Here is a 20,523-nt window from a genome sequence, read left to right as displayed (position 1 = left end):
AACGGACAGAGAGAAAGATCTAGGAGTTGATATCACGCTAAACTTGTCTCCATAATCCCACATAAAAATAGTAACATTGGTAGCATATGCGAGGCTGGCTAACATCAGAACTGCTTTCAGAAACCTGTGTAAGGAATCATTCAGAACCTTGTGTATCACATATGTAAGACCAATCCTGGAGTATGTGGCCCCAGTATGGAGCCCGTACTTTACCAAGCACAAGACGAAGCTGGAAAAAGTTCAGAGGTATGCCATTAGGCTAGTCCGAGAACCAAGAGGCAGGAGTTACGAGGAAAGGCTGAGGGAACTGCACCTCACGTCGCTGGAAGACAGAAGAGCACGGGGAGACATGATCTCTACATAAAAATTCTCAGGGGAATTGACAGAGTAAACAAGGATGGATTATTTAACCCGGGTGGTACCCGAACAAGAGGACACAGGTGGAAACTGAGTACCCACATGACTCACAGAGACATTAGAAAGAATTTTTCAGTGTCAGAGTAGATAAATAAATCGAATATATTAGGAAGTGATGTGGTGGAGGCTGACTCCATACACAGTTTCAAATGTAGATATGAAAGAGCTCGAGATGCTCAGGAATCTGTACACCAGTGGATCGACGGTTGAGAGACGGGACCAAAGAACATAAGCTCAACCCCCACAAGCACAACTAGGTGAGTACAACCATGTGAGTACACACACAACCTTTACTTATTTTATATTTCCTCTTTCTTTTTTTAAATAATTTATATGAAATTTTATTTTACAACATCTAGTCTTTACTCACTTTCTTTTTACATTTAACATCTAATCATATGCATATATGTTTTCTTCAACTTGCTTATGTTTACCCATCTGTGTTTCATATACATTTTGCTTCATTTTCAATGGAAAATTGTTGTATATATATATATATATATATATATATATATATATATATATATATATATATATATATATATATATATATATATATATATATATATATATATATATATATATATATATATATATATATATATATATATATATATATATATATATATATATATATATATATATATATATATGACAATCTCAGACCACGGAGGAAAAATGAAACAGGAAATTTCCTTAAGTACTTTCGTATATTAAATACATCTTCAGAAGGTAATACACCTTCTGAAGATGTATTTAATATACGAAAGTACTTAAGGAAATTTCCTGTTTCATTTTTCCTCCGTGGTCTGACATTGTCACATTCTTAATCACGTGTTTATTTTCGTGATATACACACACATATATATATATATATATATATATATATATATATATATATATATATATATATATATATATATATATATATATATATATTGGTGTATACTGGCAGCAGGTTTTCTTTCAAACATGTTTCATTGAATATGACCGCATATTCTGTATTTATTATTTTCTGGTTTAGGGCTTCTATCCCTCTAACTATTTTCTTAGCATCAGGGCTTAATTGGAATAGGAGTTCTCCAAAACTCATTTTCGTACTTTTAAGGTGAAGAAAAGAAGTGATTTACTATAGAGTGTATTACACTTATTTGTATAATTTGCACGACGTTTCGAACCTCCATGGTTCATTCTCAAGTGAACAGATCTTACAATACTAGTTGATTTTATACCCGCATTAGGTCAGGTGATAATACAATGAAGGTGAAAAACATGGGGGGATACATAAGGGATAAACATAGGGGCTGCAGAAGGCGTATTGGCCCATACGAGGCATCTCCTATCTAAACACAAAGATTAATCCAGTGTAATTGGCCTGTTATGTTGGACATTGTCTTCTGTGTTGGCATCGATATGTTCTTGTCTTGTCCTTACTCTCATGGTGGGTAGAGTAAATAGTTCCGTGATTTGGGTGTTCATGGTAGGTCGCTCTATTCTTATGTGAATTGCCTCAAGAATTTGTAATCTTCTTGAATCTTGGGTTTTGTCTATTATGCAAGTATTCTTGTTCAACATTTCTCTTGTTAGAGTAATGTCATGGGCTTGTCTCATGTGATTCCTAGGGGCACCAGATTGAAGATGGCATGTCAAACGCCTCGTCAGCTTGGTCGACGTCATACCTATGTACTTACATTGAAGGTTACATCCTTCGTGGGGGCAAGTGTACATGTATACAACGCTTGACTGCTGTAGAGGGTTCTCCGTCGGCTTCGGGCTGTTTTTGATAAGGAGTTCGGAAGTCTTCTTGGTTTTGTAGAATATTATCAGGTTTATGTTTTGGTTAGGAGTAGTGCTTTTTACTCCTTTACGGATTATTTCTTTCATTATTCTTTCCTCTTTTATATGTTCACTGTGCATGGTTGATTTGTAATATAATTTTATTGGGGGTGTTGTGGTTTCTGTTCTAGGTTCTGAATTATACCAACGGTCCAAGTGTCTTCTTATAGCAGCGTTTATTTCCGCGTTGCTATATCCGTTGTTCACCAATACCTGAGTTACTCTTTCAAACTCTCTACTCACGTTGCTCCATTCAGAGCAGTGGGTAAGCGCTCGACGAATATAAGCATTGAGAACACTGGCTTTGTATCTTTGGGGGCACTCACTTCTACCGTTCAGGCATAATCCTATGTTGGTGGGCTTGGTATATACGTTGGTGCTTAAAGAGGTTCCTGTTTTTGTTATTAGTACATCCAAGAATGGCAGACTGTTATTTTCACTATTTTCATGTGTAAATCGGAGTACTGACTCTCTCTCTAGGTGTCTTTTTAGGTCAATTAGTTCATCTGAGTCTTTTACTATTACGAATATGTCATCTACATAACGGCAGTATACAGTTGGTTTTTGTCTGCTACTGAAGACCCTATCTTCGATGGTTCCCATATAAAAATTAGCAAATAAAACTCCTAAGGGGGAGCCCATTGCTACTCCGTCTATTTGTAAATACATGTCTCCTTGTGGACTGATGAAAGGGGCTTCCTTTGTACATGCTTCGAGAAGACTTTTCAAGTGTGGCTCAGGTATGTCTAATTTGGGGGTGCTCTCGTCTCTGAATACTCTGTCCAGTATCATTCCTATGGTTGTGTCGACTGGGACGTTGGTGAAAAGGGATTCAACGTCCAGGGAAGCGATGTTTCCATGGGGCTGGGTAGATGTGATCAATTCTAGGAAATCTGCTGATGATTGTAGACTAAACTTACTTGGAGTGTATGGAGTTAGGAGTTCATTGAGTTTCTTTGCCAGGTGATAAGTTGGGGTTGGTATTTGGCTGATTACAGGGCGTAGTGGGTTATCTGGTTTATGCGTCTTTATGCGAAAATGAGTTTTGGAGAACTCCTATTCCAATTAAGCCCTGATGCTAAGAAAATAGTTAGAGGGATAGAAGCCCTAAACCAGAAAATAATAAATACAGAATATGCGGTCATATTCAATGAAACATATATATATATATATATATATATATATATATATATATATATATATATATATATATATATATATATATATATATATATATATATATATATATATATATATATATATATATATATATGGGTGTTTATGCATTTTAAGAGTATTTATTTAAGATGTAATATTCCAGTATTATCAAGGAATATTTGTTAAATATGGGTATTTACTCATTTCATGAGGTTAATGGAACAAATGGTACTTATGCATTTCAAGGGTAATAGTTATGATGGGTATTTGTCAAAGATTGAGACTCTTGGGACTCTTGGGACTCTTGGGACTCTTGGGACTCTTCCATTTTTAAGCATTATCGAGATATATTTTGTTAAATGTTGGTTTTTATTCACTTCAGGTGTTAACTGATGAAATAGGTGTTTATGCATTTCAAGGGTGTTTGTTGAAGATGTGGTGTTGTATGCATGTGTTGGGCATATTTGTTGAGTACAACATCATTAACCTAGACCTGTCAGATATCGTTTTTGTTTAAGTAAATTTAAAAAAAATTTCCTCTGTGTATGTTGTGTTAAATATTTGATTGAGGTTCACTTTCTCTTTTAACCTCCCCTTTTCTCTCTTAATATAATATACCCTTGTACCTAACCTTTCCTCCCTCTTTTATCTTCTATACGTTATAATTGTTAAGTTTCAATATCTTAGCTTTTCAAATCTCTTTCTCAGTCTGTCTCCATGTCCTAGCTTTGTTTCTCTTTCTTAGTCTTTGTTTTCTGTCAATGTCTGTCTCTGTCTCTGGCTATATTTCTGTCAGTGACTACCTTTTGTTTTCAGGCCATGGCTTTTCACTGTCTCGGTCTATATTTTCTGTCATAGAATGTTATCTTTTTCTTCTGTTATTTCCTTCTCTTAACCTCAAACTCTCTCTTTCTCTCATCTCTTCAATGAAAAGCCATTGCCTGAAAACACGTGATTATAATGCCTTTGTTTTTTGTTTACTTCACCTATATGTATTACCTATATACTTCACCTATATATACTTAAATACTCTCATATGTTTATGCTCGCGAATGTAACTGCAATGCACAAGCTTTCCCATGTGAAGCATAATTTTGCATCATACCCACTACTACCTTCATACACTATGCAATTGTTCTGCATCATTTGTAATGCTTTCTCTTTCAGATGCACTGCTCCATTTTTTTGCAACCTGGGGCCAGATTCACGAAAGCACTTACGAACATGTACATCTTTCCTCAATCTTTGACGGCTTTGGTTACATTTATTAAACAGTTTACAAGCATGAAAACTTGCTAATCAACTGTTGTTATTGGTATAAACAGCCTCCTGGTGCTTCGGAGCTCATTAACTGTTTATTAATTGTAAACAAAGCCGCCAAAGATTGAGAAAAGATGTACACGTTCGTAAGTGCTTGCGTAAGTGCTTTCGTGAATCTGGCCCCTGATCTACTTCTACGTTCATGCACGGCCATTTTGTGCAACACGACTACGTTCATGTTCATGATACGACTACGACTACGACTACGACAACACGACTACGTTCATGTTCATGATACGACTACGACTACGACAACACGACTACGTTCATGTTCAGATATCCCACCGATCTGCGTCATTGCTACATTGCAGTATCAAAACACAGAAAAATAATAATCAATTGGGCTGGCTTGAGCCGAGCCTGGACCGGGAACCGGTCCGACCCAATTTATCATTATTTGACAAGGACCAGGCTCTCCAGCCTACAAATACCTTCCTTTACCACCCCTCATCCAGAAGACCTCTTTCATACAACAGATCTAACGGCGCAAGTGGACGAAATGATGAAAAATGAGGACATGTATGCATGTGAAAAATTTTTCACAGGAGAAAGCAGATCTTATTTCCCTCTTAAAACAGATCTTCACCGCAGTGGCCTACCTGATCAACAAAATCACATATGTACAACGACCAGTTAAACTGGACATAGTGGCAGACTACGTGGCCCTACAGGTAAATTCCTTTTTTTCCAGCATGACTGCCGATCCTACCAGGTCTGGACCACTGCCTGAACCAAATAAATATGGCACAAGCAAGAAAATCACTGGCAGTATACACACTTCTCCCTAAGGCATCGCACGCCAGAGAAATGGCAAAAATTGAGCTAATTGTGGCCCAACTCTTCATGATAAGCTAGAACTAGAAAGGAATAGACACCCTCATATGGGAGGGTTTCAGGAGACGAATCCACCCGAAACAAGTAAATTTGGAAAATCCCCTGTGATGGCCTTCTGACGAAGAGGTCAGGCCAGACCTCCCACAGGTATGGAGATTTCTGCAAGAACCCACAGGAGGGGACATTTAACAGTATCATAAAAGCATTGAGCACAGTGCTGAACAATGAGCAACCTAAAGAACCCCAACAGGAGCACAAGGGCTCAGGCGATACAGAGGGCATCATGGAATGTACTCCAACTAGAGGACATTGACGAAGACAACCCCGATCCCAACCAAGGTATGACAACCCCCCCCCCTCACCTCCACAACCTCACAAGAAAAACTTCCCTACAGGTGCACATCAACCAGAGGAATGAGGGGGGGGGGGGGAAAGGTGGGGGGAGGGGGGGAAGGGGGGGAAGGGGGGGGGGCAAACCTGAGGCAGGAGCACAATGACCGCGACACCTCGACACAAGGTAGAGGTAGACAGGGTTTTAACAACAGGGACGGGTCCAGAAACAACTGGAGATCCTCCTCCAAAACTGGAAGTAACAGACTACAGCAGAACAGGGGTAACAGCAACCCCTCCCCCTCTTCGAGGAACTACAACTACAACGGGAATTATAGAGGAAACAACGACAATAATACTAATCCTCTATATTGTTACAGGGGTAACAATAATAGAGGCTCTAACAACTACTATAGAGGTATGAATAACTACAACTACATGGGTAACAATAATAATAACACCTATAGGAGTAATGATAATAGGGGAGGTTATCTTGAGGTTATCTTGAGATGATTTCGGGGCTTTTAGTGTCCCCGCGGCCCGGTCCTCGACCAGGCCTCCACCCCCAGGAAGCAGCCCGTGACAGCTGACTAACCCCCAGGTACCTATTTACTGCTAGGTAACAGGGGCATTCAGGGTGAAAGAAACTTTGCCCATTTGTTTCTGCCTCGTGCGGGAATCGAACCCGCGCCACAGAATTACGAGTCCTGCGCGCTATCCACCAGGCTACGAGGCCCCCAAGGGAAGGGAACAATGACATTTTTTTTCAGAACAACAGGACCGGGGTGGATCCGGACAGATACCAACAAGACCAGACCGGGAATTTGAGGAACAACAGGCAGCTAGATAACCCCGGTAACAACAGAGAGTGGCAAGATGGAGAGCAGAGAAGGAACGGTTGCAACGGGATACCAGACAGAAGGAGGGACGACTAAGACAGACGATCGTCTCCGAGGTATCTCTCACAAAAGAAGAACGGACCCTGTTGGAGAAGGGACTTACATTTGTATTAGGCCCGCCAGCCAGGAAGATACGACAGGAGACAATAGGAGACCTCTGTACATACCTGGAGAATCGTATCAACCAGGTTTGGAACAAACTCCGGTGAACGCAAGATAACAAGCACCAAATACTAAAAAATCTCTCTTGCAGATATCTGCACCAAGTGAGACTAGAACAACAGTCAGCCAACAGCCTAGTGGGGTTAAGAGAAGTCATACAGCAGATGAAAGCAGACATCGAAAGGGGTACGGGCACCAGGACCATCTGTAACCTACGGAAAGAGGAGAAAGACGGCTTAGCCGGACTCAAGCGGCGGGCGGATGTCGTCATCAACCCAGCAGACAAGAGAGGAGCAGTAGTAGTGTGGAATAGAGAGAGTTACATCCGTGAAATGGAACGTCACCTAGCAGATGGAATCTCGTACCAGAACATTGATGCATTGTATTCTTTTCCCACATTTCTTTCTGTGTCAAGTGTTGTGAGATATGTATGATGAGTTGTATAGCAACCACCCAGGGTAACATGGAAACCGACGCGGCAAGGACGAAAAAGATTCGTGAAATCTTGCCAAGTCTACCCTTGACGGCAAAACGTCCAGTGGACCCTCAAACCACAGTCTCGGACTCCCTCCCACCAGCTTTGAAGGAGATCCTTAAGGTCTCCCTAACCCCATTTCTCAGAGGAAGAATGGAACGGCAGGCTAACTGAAACCCTACTCAAGAATCAACAGAGACCAAAACTCCCGGCAGGCTCCCTACACGGAGATTGGAGGGGACAAGCGGGTCTGGACAGGGGCAGGTCTCAATGAACTGAACTATGTCCTTTTCTCCCCGGACCCAGAACACCTACTCCAGACACACGTCATAACTGCACTTGTTCACAAAATGATGGAAAAAGAGACCCGCTATGAACTAAGCATCTGGCGTACAGGACACCTTCACCACTCGACCATCACGACCGTTAAGAGATGATGGTAGCCGAAGCTATTTACCCCACGATCCCAACGGCGCTCTGATGGTAATCTTGGGCATAGTATTTTATCAAATTACGTCATTCTTCGGTAAAAAACTTCGGCTACCATCATCTTTTAACGGTCGTGATGGTCGAGTGGTGAAGGTGTCTTGTACGCCAGATGCTTAGTGCTCCTGGCAGTATGGGTTCGAGTCACTTCTGGGGTGGAAGTTTTCAGATTCATGTATGCCTGGGGACCATTCAGGCTAGTTTGCATATATATATATATATGTCGAACCTAGTAGCCAGAACGCACTTCTCAGCCTACTATGCATGGCCCGATTTGCCTAATAAGCCAAATTTTCGTGAATTAATATATTTTATCTAATTTTTTTCTTATGAAATGATAAAGCTGCCCATTTCATTGTGTATGAGGTCAATTTTTTTTATTGTAGTTAAAATTAACGTAGATATATGACCGAACCTAACCAACCCTACCTAACCTAACCTAACCTATCTCTATAGGTTAGGTTAGGTTAGGTAGCCGAAAAAGTTAGGTTAGGTTAGGTAGGTTAGGTAGTCGAAAAACAATTAATTCATGAAAACTTGGCCTATTAGGCAAATTGGGCCTTGCATAGTAGGCATAAAAGTGCGTTCTGGCTACTAGGTACGACATATATATATATATATATATATATATATATATATATATATATATATATATATATATATATATATATATATATATATGTCGTACCTAGTAGCCAGAACTCACTTCTCAGCCTACTATTCAAGGCCCGATTTGCCTAATAAGCCAAGTTTTCATGAATTAATGTTTTTTCGTCTACCTAACCTACCTAACCTAACCTAACCTAGCTTTTTTTGGCTACCTAACCTAACCTTACCTATATATATAGGTTAGGTTAGGTTAGGTAGGGTTGGTTAGGTTCAGTCATATATATACGTTAATTTTAACTCCAATAAAAAAAAATTGACCTCATACATAGTGAAAAGGGTAGCTTTATCATTTCATAAGAAAAAAATTATAGTAAATATATTAATTCAGGAAAACTTGGCTTATTAGGCAAATCGGGCCTTGAATAGTAGGCTGAGAAGTGAGTTCTGGCTACTAGGTACGACATATATATATATATATATATATATATATATATATATATATATATATATATATATATATATATATATATATATATATATATATATATATATGTCGTACCTAGTAGCCAGAACGCACTTCTCAGCCTACTATGCAAGGCCCAATTTGCCTAATAAGCCAAGTTTTCATGAATTAATTGTTTTTCGACTACCTAACCTACCTAACCTAACCTATCCTAGCTTTCTCGGCTACCTAACCGAACCTAACCTATAAAGATAGGTTAGGTTAGGTTAGGTAGGGTTGGTTAGGTTCGGTCATATATCTACGTTAATTTTAACTCCAATAAAAAAAATTGACCTCATGCATAATAAAATGGGTAGCTTTATCATTTCATAAGAAAAAAATTAGAGAAAATATATTAATTCAGGAAAACTTGGCTTATTAGGCAAATCGGGCCTTGCATAGTAGGCTGAGAAGTGCGTTCTGGCTACTAGGTACGACATATATATATATATATATATATATATATATATATATATATATATATATATATGTCGTACCTAGTAGCCAGAACTCACTTTTCAGCCTACTATTCAAGGCCCGATTTGCCTAATAAGCCAAGTTTTCCTGAATTAATATATTTACTATAATTTTTTTCTTATGAAATGATAAAGCAACCCTTTTCTCTATGTATGAGGTCAATTTTTTTTATTGGAGTTAAAATTAACGTAGATATATGACCGAACCTAACCAACCCTACCTAACCTAACCTAACCTATATTTATAGGTAAGGTTAGGTTAGGTAGCCAAAAAAAGCTAGGTTAGGTTAGGTTAGGTAGGTTAGGTAGACGAAAAAACATTAATTCATGAAAACTTGGCTTATTAGGCAAATCGGGCCTTGAATAGTAGGCTGAGAAGTGCGTTCTGGCTATTAGGTACGACATATATATATATATATATATATATATATATATATATATATATATATATATATATATATATATATGCAATAATTATACAATAATTTTTTTTCAAATAGTTTATTTGAATTATTATTATTATTTTATATTAAGACAATAATTTATTGACTTAGTTGTGTTAGTTTAGGTTAGGTTAAGATAGGTTAGGTTAGGTTAGGTTAGGTTAGGTTAGGTTAGGTTAGGTTAGGTTAGGTTAGGTTAGGTTAGGTTAAGATAGGTTAGGTTAGGTAGGGTTGGTTAGGTTCGGTCATATATCTACATTAGTTTTAACTCAAATTAAAAGAACTTGACTCATATATAATGAAATAAGTAGCTTTATCATTTCACAAGAAAAAATTTAAAAAATATATAAATTCAGGAAAACTTGGCTTATTAGGCAAATCGTACCTTGCTCAGTATGCCGAGTACTGCGTTCTGGCTACTAGGTACTGCGTTCTGGCTATATATATATATATATATATATATATATATATATATATATATATATATATATATATATATATATATATATATATATATATATATATATATATATATATATATATTGGTGTATACTGGCAGCAGGTTTTCTTTCAAACATGTTTCATTGAATATGACCGCATATTCTGTATTTATTATTTTCTGGTTTAGGGCTTCTATCCCTCTAACTATTTTCTTAGCATCAGGGCTTAATTGGAATAGGAGTTCTCCAAAACTCATTTTCGTACTTTTAAGGTGAAGAAAAGAAGTTATTTACTATAGAGTGTATTACACTTATTTGTATAATTTGCACGACGTTTCGAACCTCCATGGTTCATTCTCAAGTGAACAGATCTTACAATACTAGTTGATTTTATACCCGCATTAGGTCAGGTGATAATACAATGAAGGTGAAAAACATGGGGGGATACATAAGGGATAAACATAGGGGCTGCAGAAGGCTTATTGGCCCATACGAGGCATCTCCTATCTAAACACAAAGATTAATCCAGTGTAATTGGCCTGTTATGTTGGACATTGTCTTCTGTGTTGGCATCGATATGTTCTTGTCTTGTCCTTACTCTCATGGTGGGTAGAGTAAATAGTTCCGTGATTTGGGTGTTCATGGTAGGTCGCTCTATTCTTATGTGAATTGCCTCAAGAATTTGTAATCTTCTTGAATCTTGGGTTTTGTCTATTATGCAAGTATTCTTGTTCAACATTTCTCTTGTTAGAGTAATGTCATGGGCTTGTCTCATGTGATTCCTAGGGGCACCAGATTGAAGATGGCATGTCAAACGCCTCGTCAGCTTGGTCGACGTCATACCTATGTACTTACATTGAAGGTTACATCCTTCGTGGGGGCAAGTGTACATGTATACAACGCTTGACTGCTGTAGAGGGTTCTCCGTCGGCTTCGGGCTGTTTTTGATAAGGAGTTCGGAAGTCTTCTTGGTTTTGTAGAATATTATCAGGTTTATGTTTTGGTTAGGAGTAGTGCTTTTTACTCCTTTACGGATTATTTCTTTCATTATTCTTTCCTCTTTTATATGTTCACTGTGCATGGTTGATTTGTAATATAATTTTATTGGGGGTGTTGTGGTTTCTGTTCTAGGTTCTGAATTATACCAACGGTCCAAGTGTCTTCTTATAGCAGCGTTTATTTCCGCGTTGCTATATCCGTTGTTCACCAATACCTGAGTTACTCTTTCAAACTCTCTACTCACGTTGCTCCATTCAGAGCAGTGGGTAAGCGCTCGACGAATATAAGCATTGAGAACACTGGCTTTGTATCTTTGGGGGCACTCACTTCTACCGTTCAGGCATAATCCTATGTTGGTGGGCTTGGTATATACGTTGGTGCTTAAAGAGGTTCCTGTTTTTGTTATTAGTACATCCAAGAATGGCAGACTGTTATTTTCACTATTTTCATGTGTAAATCGGAGTACTGACTCTCTCTCTAGGTGTCTTTTTAGGTCAATTAGTTCATCTGAGTCTTTTACTATTACGAATATGTCATCTACATAACGGCAGTATACAGTTGGTTTTTGTCTGCTACTGAAGACCCTATCTTCGATGGTTCCCATATAAAAATTAGCAAATAAAACTCCTAAGGGGGAGCCCATTGCTACTCCGTCTATTTGTAAATACATGTCTCCTTGTGGACTGATGAAAGGGGCTTCCTTTGTACAAATAGACAAATAGCAATGGAGTAGCAATGGGCTCCCCCTTAGGAGTTTTATTTGCTAATTTTTATATGGGAACCATCGAAGATAGGGTCTTCAGTAGCAGACAAAAACCAACTGTATACTGCCGTATACAGTATACGAACGCACTTCTCGGCCGACTATGCAAGGCCCGATTTGCCTAATAAGCCAAGTTTTCAAGAATTAATGTTTTCTCGACTACCTAACCTACCTAACCTAACCTATAAAGATAGGTTAGGTAGGGTTGGTTAGGTTCGGTCATATATCTACGTTAATTTTAAATCCAATAAAAAAAAATTGACCTCATACATAATGAAATGGGTAGCTTTATCATTTCATAAGAAAAAATTAGAGAAAATATATTAATTCAGGAAAACTTGGCTTATTAGGCAAATCAGGTCATGCATAGTAGGCTGAGAAGTGCGTTCTGGCTACTAGGTACGACATATATATATATATATATATATATATATATATATATATATATATATATATATATATATATATATATATATATATATATATATTTATATATATTTATATATATATATATATATATATATATATATATATATATATATATATATATATATATATATATATATATATATATATATATATATATACATAGTGTATATAATATATTACATTTAAATAAAAATACTATAGAATCTTCCCTATATAATAATGTGAGTAAAATGAGACAAAATATATAATGTGAATATTCATCCTTTTTTTTCATTAAGATAGTTAAAACAGATCTCAATAAGACCAAGACTGAAGTATTCCTGTCACACACACGAGGAAGTCACCCAGTAACGGCAACACTACTAGTCCCAGCCCGCCAAACACACACCGAAACTACGACGTTGCTACAACGTTCGAACAAGTTTTAACACCTCCTAACCAGTTATAACAACCAATATAGCAAGTTGTAACAACGTTCTAATACGTCACAAACACGTTAAGCCAAGATGTAACAACTTTATTACAAGTTGTAACAAGCGGAAAATGGAGACAGTTTCGGTTTGTGTTTCCAGGGAGCTGACTAGTTACAAGTGGTGGACCCACCTTGAGAGTATCCCTCCTGCTGCTCCAGGTGTGCCTCCTGCTGCTGCTGCTGCTGCTGCTGCTGCTGCTGTTGCTGCTGCTGTTGTTGCTGTACGTCAGCTGCTGCCCAGCCGCCCGCCTCGCTCTCCCAGGCGCATCACCAATCTACCCATAAACACCAATCCTTACCATAAGCCATCCCATCATTCTCGTTACGACTCTTACTAAAATGTTAAAATTTAACACAGGAAAAACATAAAACAGAAATTTATGCTCTAAGGAACCTGAGTAATATTGTACAAGTTTTCATTTCAGCTGTAAGATAGGAAATGTTTGGGAGGGGTAAGGTTGGGACACCATACCCTGTACTCCCCTGACGAGCCTCACCTCGTACCTCTCTTGTACACCTGGTGGAGGAGCCTCACCTTGTGCACCTGCCAGTGGAGCTGTTATGACCCAGGTGGGCCTAGGTGGTAGAGCACCACGGCGCTGTGGCTAACACGTGCGGTACAGGGTACAGAGCGCTGTGTTTGGTTAGAATGGCTGCCAGCCGTATGACAGGTTAACACGATGAAAGCTTCTAGCATTCTTTAAGAGAAGTTTGTAAGAAGTTTGGGTAAGAAAAAAAACAAATGGAAGGTTAAATATATTATGATTGTATAAGAGATTGGTTGTTGTTAAATGTTTTGTAAATTGAGCAGTACAGTATGACATTAAGGGTTGCTCCTGGCATCGTGAGAAAGAGAAGGAATTGCGGCATTGAAAATGCTCCAGGCTGGATGTGGCGTGAGGGAATTTCTTCTAAGATAAAGATAAGTGATTATTTTAATCAATTTATTTTTTTTTTTTTTTTGAGATATATACAAGAGTTGTTACATTCTTGTACAGCCACTAGTACGCGTAGCGTTTCGGGCAAGTCCTTAATCCTATGGTCCCTGGAATACGATCCCCTGCCGCGAAGAATCGTTTTTTCATCCAAGTACACATTTTACTGTTGCGTTAAACAGAGGCTACAGTTAAGGAATTGCGCCCAGTAAATCCTCCCCGGCCAGGATACGAACCCATGACATAGCGCTCGCGGAACGCCAGGCGAGTGTCTTACCACTACACCACGGAGACTTTATTAAAGTTATATTAAACACAATAAATACACACAAAGATCTGAACTTGGTTATGTTAAAGGACAAAGGATGAGAACAAATTATATCAAACATAATTAATACAACTTATGAGAGACTTGATGAACTTTAAGTAAAAAAATTACAAAGTGCTAAAACACACCTCTAATAAAGATCACTTGAAAATGCATAAACATCCTATTTTAGCAATTATCGCTTGGAAATACATAAGCACCTATACCTACCTTGAGGTTACCTTGAGGTGCTTCCGGGGCTTAGCGTCCCCGCGGCCCGGTCGTCGACCAGGCCTCCTGGTTGCCGGACTGATCAACCAGGCTGTTGGACGCGGCTGCTCGCAGCCTGACGTACGAGTCACAGCCTGGTTGATCAGGTATCCTTTGGAGATATATAACAAATCCTTACAAAATGCTTAAATTTCCATTTTAGCAATTACACCTTGAAATACAGTAATACCCATCTTTAAGAAATGTAACAAATGTGTACCTTGAGGTTACCTTGAGGTTACCTTGAGATGATTTCGGGGCTTTAGTGTCCCCGCGGCCCGGTCCTCGACCAGGCCTCCACCCCCAGGAAGCAGCCCGTGACAGCTGACTAACTCCCAGGTACCTATTTACTGCTAGGTAACAGGGGCATTCAGGGTGAAAGAAACTTTGCCCATTTGTTTCTGCCTCGTGCGGGAATCGAACCCGCGCCACAGAATTACGAGTCCTGCGCGCTAACCACCAGGCTACGAGGCCCCATTGTGTGTATGAATCAAAGGCGAGTATGAGGCGAGTGTATGAATCATAGAGTGACAAACATAACTGTCCTGCAGGAAACATACATACAACTGATAAGATGTGATAAGATACATACAACTGATAAGATGTTAATGCACTAATTGGTGAACACATAAACATAGAGATAAATATGGAGACATAGCCTGTTAAATGTATTAAGAATGTATGTAAAGACTAGATATCGTAAATAGATTCCTATAAATTATTTGAAACGTAAGAGGTTATGTATGGGTGTGTTAGGATAGGGTTAAGGATGGTTCGGTTATGTACGGGAAGGCTGCTTAAACAACACTTTACTAAGAATATTAGGGATTCAAAACAGAACTAACAAAGGGAAATTGTAATAGGAATTGGGTACGTTAAGATAAGATAGGTAAAATAGTTGAATGTGCATTTTTGTATACCTGATACCTGGTTGATACCTGGTTGATGGGGTTCTGGGAGTTCTTCTACTCCCCAAGCCCGGCCCGAGGCCAGGCTCGACTTGTGAGAGTTTGGTCCACCAGGCTGTTGCTTGGAGCGGCCCGCAGGCCCACATACCCACCACAGCCCGGTTGGTCCGGCACTCCTTGGAGGAATAAATCTAGTTTCCTCTTGAAAATGTATAATGTTCTAAAATTAGTATCTGTGTAAGAGTTTCTTAAAGTGACAAATTGTTTAGTTGTGCAAGTTTGTGTAAGTTTATGTCATTTTTGCAAGTTTGAGAGAATTTTTATATACAAGAGAACATGTGAATGTCTGAAAAAGTGAGTAAATTAATGAACTGAGAGTTTGTGTGCATGTGAAAGCCAGTGTTTGTTTGTGTAAGTTAGAGAACTGAGTATTTATGTAAGTTTTGTAAAAATGTGTAAGTTTGTTTAAGTTTTGCGAGTGTAATTGTAAGCATTTGTGTAAGTTTATCAAGAATTTATATGTGCAATAGAGATTGTAAAAGTTTAAAAAGTGTGTATGTGCAAGTAAAATTATGAAACGAGTATTTATGTAAGTTGTATAAAAGTTTGAGAATGTAATTATATGTGTGTAAGTTTCTACATATTTCGTATATAAGGAGGAGTTTGTATGTGTAGTGAAATGAACATTTGCACGCAAGTCTGTGCTTTGTTTGCTTTGTATTTACATAAGTTTATGCTAATTTGTAAATGTTAATGTATGTGTAGATGAGATTGTGACATATTTTGTGTAAGTGTTTATGCAATTTTCGTAAAAGTGTATGTGTCATGGGTATTTTATGTAAGTCTATGTATGTTTGTAACTGTGTTTACTAGTTGTGTTTTTAAGGGGGTTGAGCTTTGCTCTTTCGGCCCGCCTCTCAACTGTCAATCAACTGTTTACTAACTACTTTTTTTTTTTTTTTCCCACACCACACACACACACCCCAGGAAGCAGCCCGTGACAGCTGACTAACTCCCAGGTACCTATTTACTGCTAGGTAACAGGGGCATTCAGGGTGAAAGAAACTTTGCCCATTTGTTTCTGCCTGTAAGTGTAAAAGAGTGTTGTCTGGGTAAATAAATAATATATGAAGAGTTGATGTTTCAGAGAGAATAAGATGAGGCTTTAAATAAGTTATGTTATGTAAGTTAAATTTGTAAGTTATGTAAGTTACATGAATTAAGTTGATAGACATTTTTGTCAGAGATATAATATAAAGTAATGAAACGTTATTGTATAAACATGTTACATTACAAAATATGTCTTTGGTAAAAAGTTTTTTTCTTAATAATATATATGACAGAAAAACTACTGGTTAATGTAAGTTTTATAAATAAGAAATGTTACAAAAGTTACAAAAAGTTGTGCATGATTAGTTTGAAGTAATACTTAACGTTGATTGTGACTACATAATGACTTGTCTTATTAAGTTTAACACAAACTATAGTTTAGATTTGACATGAAAAAGTTACTCTTGACAATTGAAGGTGCATTCATAATTAAGTTGTGTTATGAAAAGATTGTCTTAAGATGTTGGAAGTAATGGCTTAGTGACCTGGAAAATATCCTTAAATGCATGAACATGTTATTGAAAGTAACTTTGTTATATAAAAATGTCTAAGAGAGCATTCTTTGATGTCTTTGAAATTATCTTTGATGTCTCTGAGTGTATCTTGATATCTTTGAGTGAATCCTTGATGTCTCGAATAGTATCTTTGATGTCTTTGAGATTATCTTTGATGTCTTTGAGATTATCTTTGATGTCTCTGAGTGTATCTTGATGTCTTTTAAATTATCTTTGATGTCTCTGAGACAATCTTGATGTCTTTGAGATCATTTTTGATATCTCTGAATGATCTCGAAGATCACTACTTGATGGCTTTGAGTGTATCATTCTTACATAAAGAAAGCATGAAAGTATTATTTAACTAATAAAGATGTCTTAGAGAGATTCTTTAATTGTGCCAGAGATGTCTTAGATAAATTCTTTAACTGTGCAAGAAATGTCTTGGAGAGTATCATTGGAGCATAAAGATGTTATGAGACTATCATTTGATGAGTAAAGATGTCTCGGAGAATAACATTAGTCTAGAAATATTATGAAGACATTATCTTTAGATATTTTTCTTGCTCCACGAAACATAATGTTAGTTAAGAAAAGCGGTGAAAGATTCCTTTGACTAGTTTTTCGAACGAAAGAAGAGATATTTTAGTTAGGAAATGATGCAAAGATGTTACACTTGACTATTTTCAGTTGAGTGAGGATTGATTTTACTTAAGAAATGTTAAGAAAAGATTGTTTTAGTAAACTTGTTACTGCATTGAGTGTAATTTTCTTTAAGAACAGTGTTTGTAAGAAAAAATATTTTTTTTTTTTTTTTTTGAGATATATACAAGAGTTGTTACATTCTTGTACAGCCACTAGTACGCGTAGCGTTTCGGGCAAGTCCTTAATCCTATGGTCCCTGGAATACGATCCCCTGCCGCGAAGAATCGTTTTTTCATCCAAGAACACATTTTACTGTTGCGTTAAACAGAGGCTACAGTTAAGGAATTGCGCCCAGTAAATCCTCCCCGGCCAGGATACGAACCCATGACATAGCGCTCGCGGAACGCCAGGCGAGTGTCTTACCACTACACCACGGAGACTGAAATTGATAAACAGAAATACTTCGTCATAGTTTTTAAAAATAAAACATGGTGAATTACTAATAAAATATTTGTAATAATTAATTTGTAACTAAAATAAATTTTTTGAAATAAATTATTTGTAAATCTATATAAATAAAAATAGAAATGTTCGTTTGTTCAAAATCGCTAATCTCCGAAAGTTCTTCACCGATTGCTTTGAAATTTTCATACAACGTTCCATTCGCATCCGAGCAGGTTTTTATATGCATATTATATTGATGCCACATGTGTGACGGAAAAAACATGTTTTTTTTTCAACTGTGTTTTTCATGTGCAACCCGTCCTCGACTCAAGTCCATTACATCCAGCGGTCGACCCCACAGACGCATTCATCATTTTTAATATACTGTTCATTCAAAACGGGAATTTTCTCAAGTATAAATTAATATTATAATATATTAGTATATTGTGCATATATAGGCATAGGTTAGGTTAGGTTAGGTGTTTAGGTTCTGTTGGCGATTATTTGTATTTGTAGTACGTGGGTGAAGCATTTACAGCGTTGTGGTTCGAACAAAATTCGTCAGTGAAGCACTTGTTCCGGATATGTTCGAACGTCATCAGTTGTGAGTCGTGTGTAAACCGCTTTTCATTCATAAACAGGGGGTTTGGCGGGTGCATGGAATCACTTTTGGATCTTTGTTTGGAGGACGGGCTGTCATGTGAGAGAAATCTTCGAAACCTCTTTACCGATTGCTTTGAAATTTTGACACGACGTTGCATTCGAATAGGCGCGTGTTTCTATGTACCTACTATATACATGCCTCACCTGTGACCGGAGAAAACATGCTTTTTTTTTTAAACAGCGCCATCTGTTGGCTGTAAGAGCAACACACGTTGTAATCTCCCAAAGTTCTTTACCGATTACTTTGAAATTCTGACAACGTTCCATTTGAATATGCTCATCTTTTTATATACCTCCTATATTGATGTGAGAGGTAAAAACAGCGCCATCTGTTGCACATAATTGCAACATGCACGCTATACTAAATATGTCACGAATTCCATTTCAATGTGTCCGATTGCATTGATAAATTTTATTTTCATAGATTTCAATTTATTTTATTTTTTATTGAATTACTTTTTGTGCCTTGTGTTGGACTTGAGCTGTGTTGTTTACCATACCATTCATTTCGTAAGTATAAGTATAGATGCCACACCTGTGACAGGTAAAACTATGCTTTTCTTGAAAAACAGCGCCATCTGTTGCATGTCAGAGCAACACACATGCTATACAAAATATGTTACAATTCCATTTCAATGTTTCTGATTGCATTGATAAATTGAATTTTCATAGATTTTGATTTATTTTCATTTTCATTTAATTATTTTGTGTGAATTGCGTTGGATTTGAGCTGTGTTGTTTACCATACCATTCATTTCGTGAGTATAGTATATTTTTTTTTTTACTTTTTCATATTTTCATTGAATTTTTTAACTTTATATATCATTTTTTCTTATATATCAGTGATGGGAACATCAGATCACTTGATGTTCCCAATTTTATGATGGGAACATCAGACGTTTGGGAAGGCATCAGACGAGGGAGTGGGGAATGGTTGGGATGACGAAGGGACGGAAGTGAGAGATGGTAGGGAGGACGAGGGGACAAAGGAGAGGGTAATGGTGGGGAAGGATGAGTGGACGGGGGAGTTTGGAATGGTGGGGACGAGGGGGATGGGGGAATGGAAAATTGTGGGGAGGACTGGGGGACAGGGGAAGGTTGCTGTGGCTCAGCAACGCGTGGCCGGGTACTGCTAGTAACTAAATAAAATTGTAAATCTATATAAATAAAAATGGAAACGTTTGTTTGTTCAAAATCGCTAATCTCCGAAAGCTCTTCACCGATTGCCTTGAAATGTTCACACAACGTTCCCTTCGCATTCGAGCGGGTTTTTATATACTTACTATATAGATGCCACATCTGTGACGGGAAAATCTTGCTTTTTTTTTTTAACGTTGTGTTTTTTGGGTGTCTTTCATATGAGGAAAATCTTCGAAACCTCTTTACTGATTGCTATGAAATTTTGACACAACATTGCAATCGAATAGGCGAGTGTTTTTACATACCTACTATATACATGCCTTACCTGTGACAGGAAAAACATGCTTTTTTGAAAAACAGCGCCATCTGTAGGACGTAAGAGGAACACATGTTGTAATCTCCGGAAGCTCTTCACCGATTGCTTTGAAATTTAGACACAATGTTCCATTCGAATACTTGCGTGTTTTTATATACCTACTATTTAGATGCCACACCTGTGACTGGTAAAAACATGCATTTTTTTTTAAACAGCGCCATCTGTTGCACGTATGAGCAAC

General features: G+C 37.6%; 1 protein-coding gene across 1 annotated transcript in view; it reads right to left on the bottom strand.

Moving 5' to 3' along the window:
• The window catches only part of LOC123773260 (voltage-gated chloride channel TMC4-like), a 45,309-nt gene extending 31,079 nt beyond the window's left edge, over window positions 1–14,230 (bottom strand). The window contains exons 1-2 of the mRNA XM_069317794.1: window positions 14,222–14,230; window positions 13,182–13,325 (exon numbers count right to left, since the gene is read on the bottom strand). Coding sequence (XP_069173895.1) covers window positions 13,182–13,325; window positions 14,222–14,230 — 153 coding nt within the window. The remainder of the gene's footprint in view (window positions 1–13,181; window positions 13,326–14,221) is intronic.
• Between the last annotated feature and the right edge of the window lie 6,293 nt (window positions 14,231–20,523).

The sequence above is a fragment of the Procambarus clarkii genome, chromosome 89 (genome assembly GCF_040958095.1).
Source record: "Procambarus clarkii isolate CNS0578487 chromosome 89, FALCON_Pclarkii_2.0, whole genome shotgun sequence".
Classification (NCBI taxonomy): domain Eukaryota; kingdom Metazoa; phylum Arthropoda; class Malacostraca; order Decapoda; family Cambaridae; genus Procambarus; species Procambarus clarkii.
This window is presented reverse-complemented; position numbering and strand designations above follow the sequence as displayed.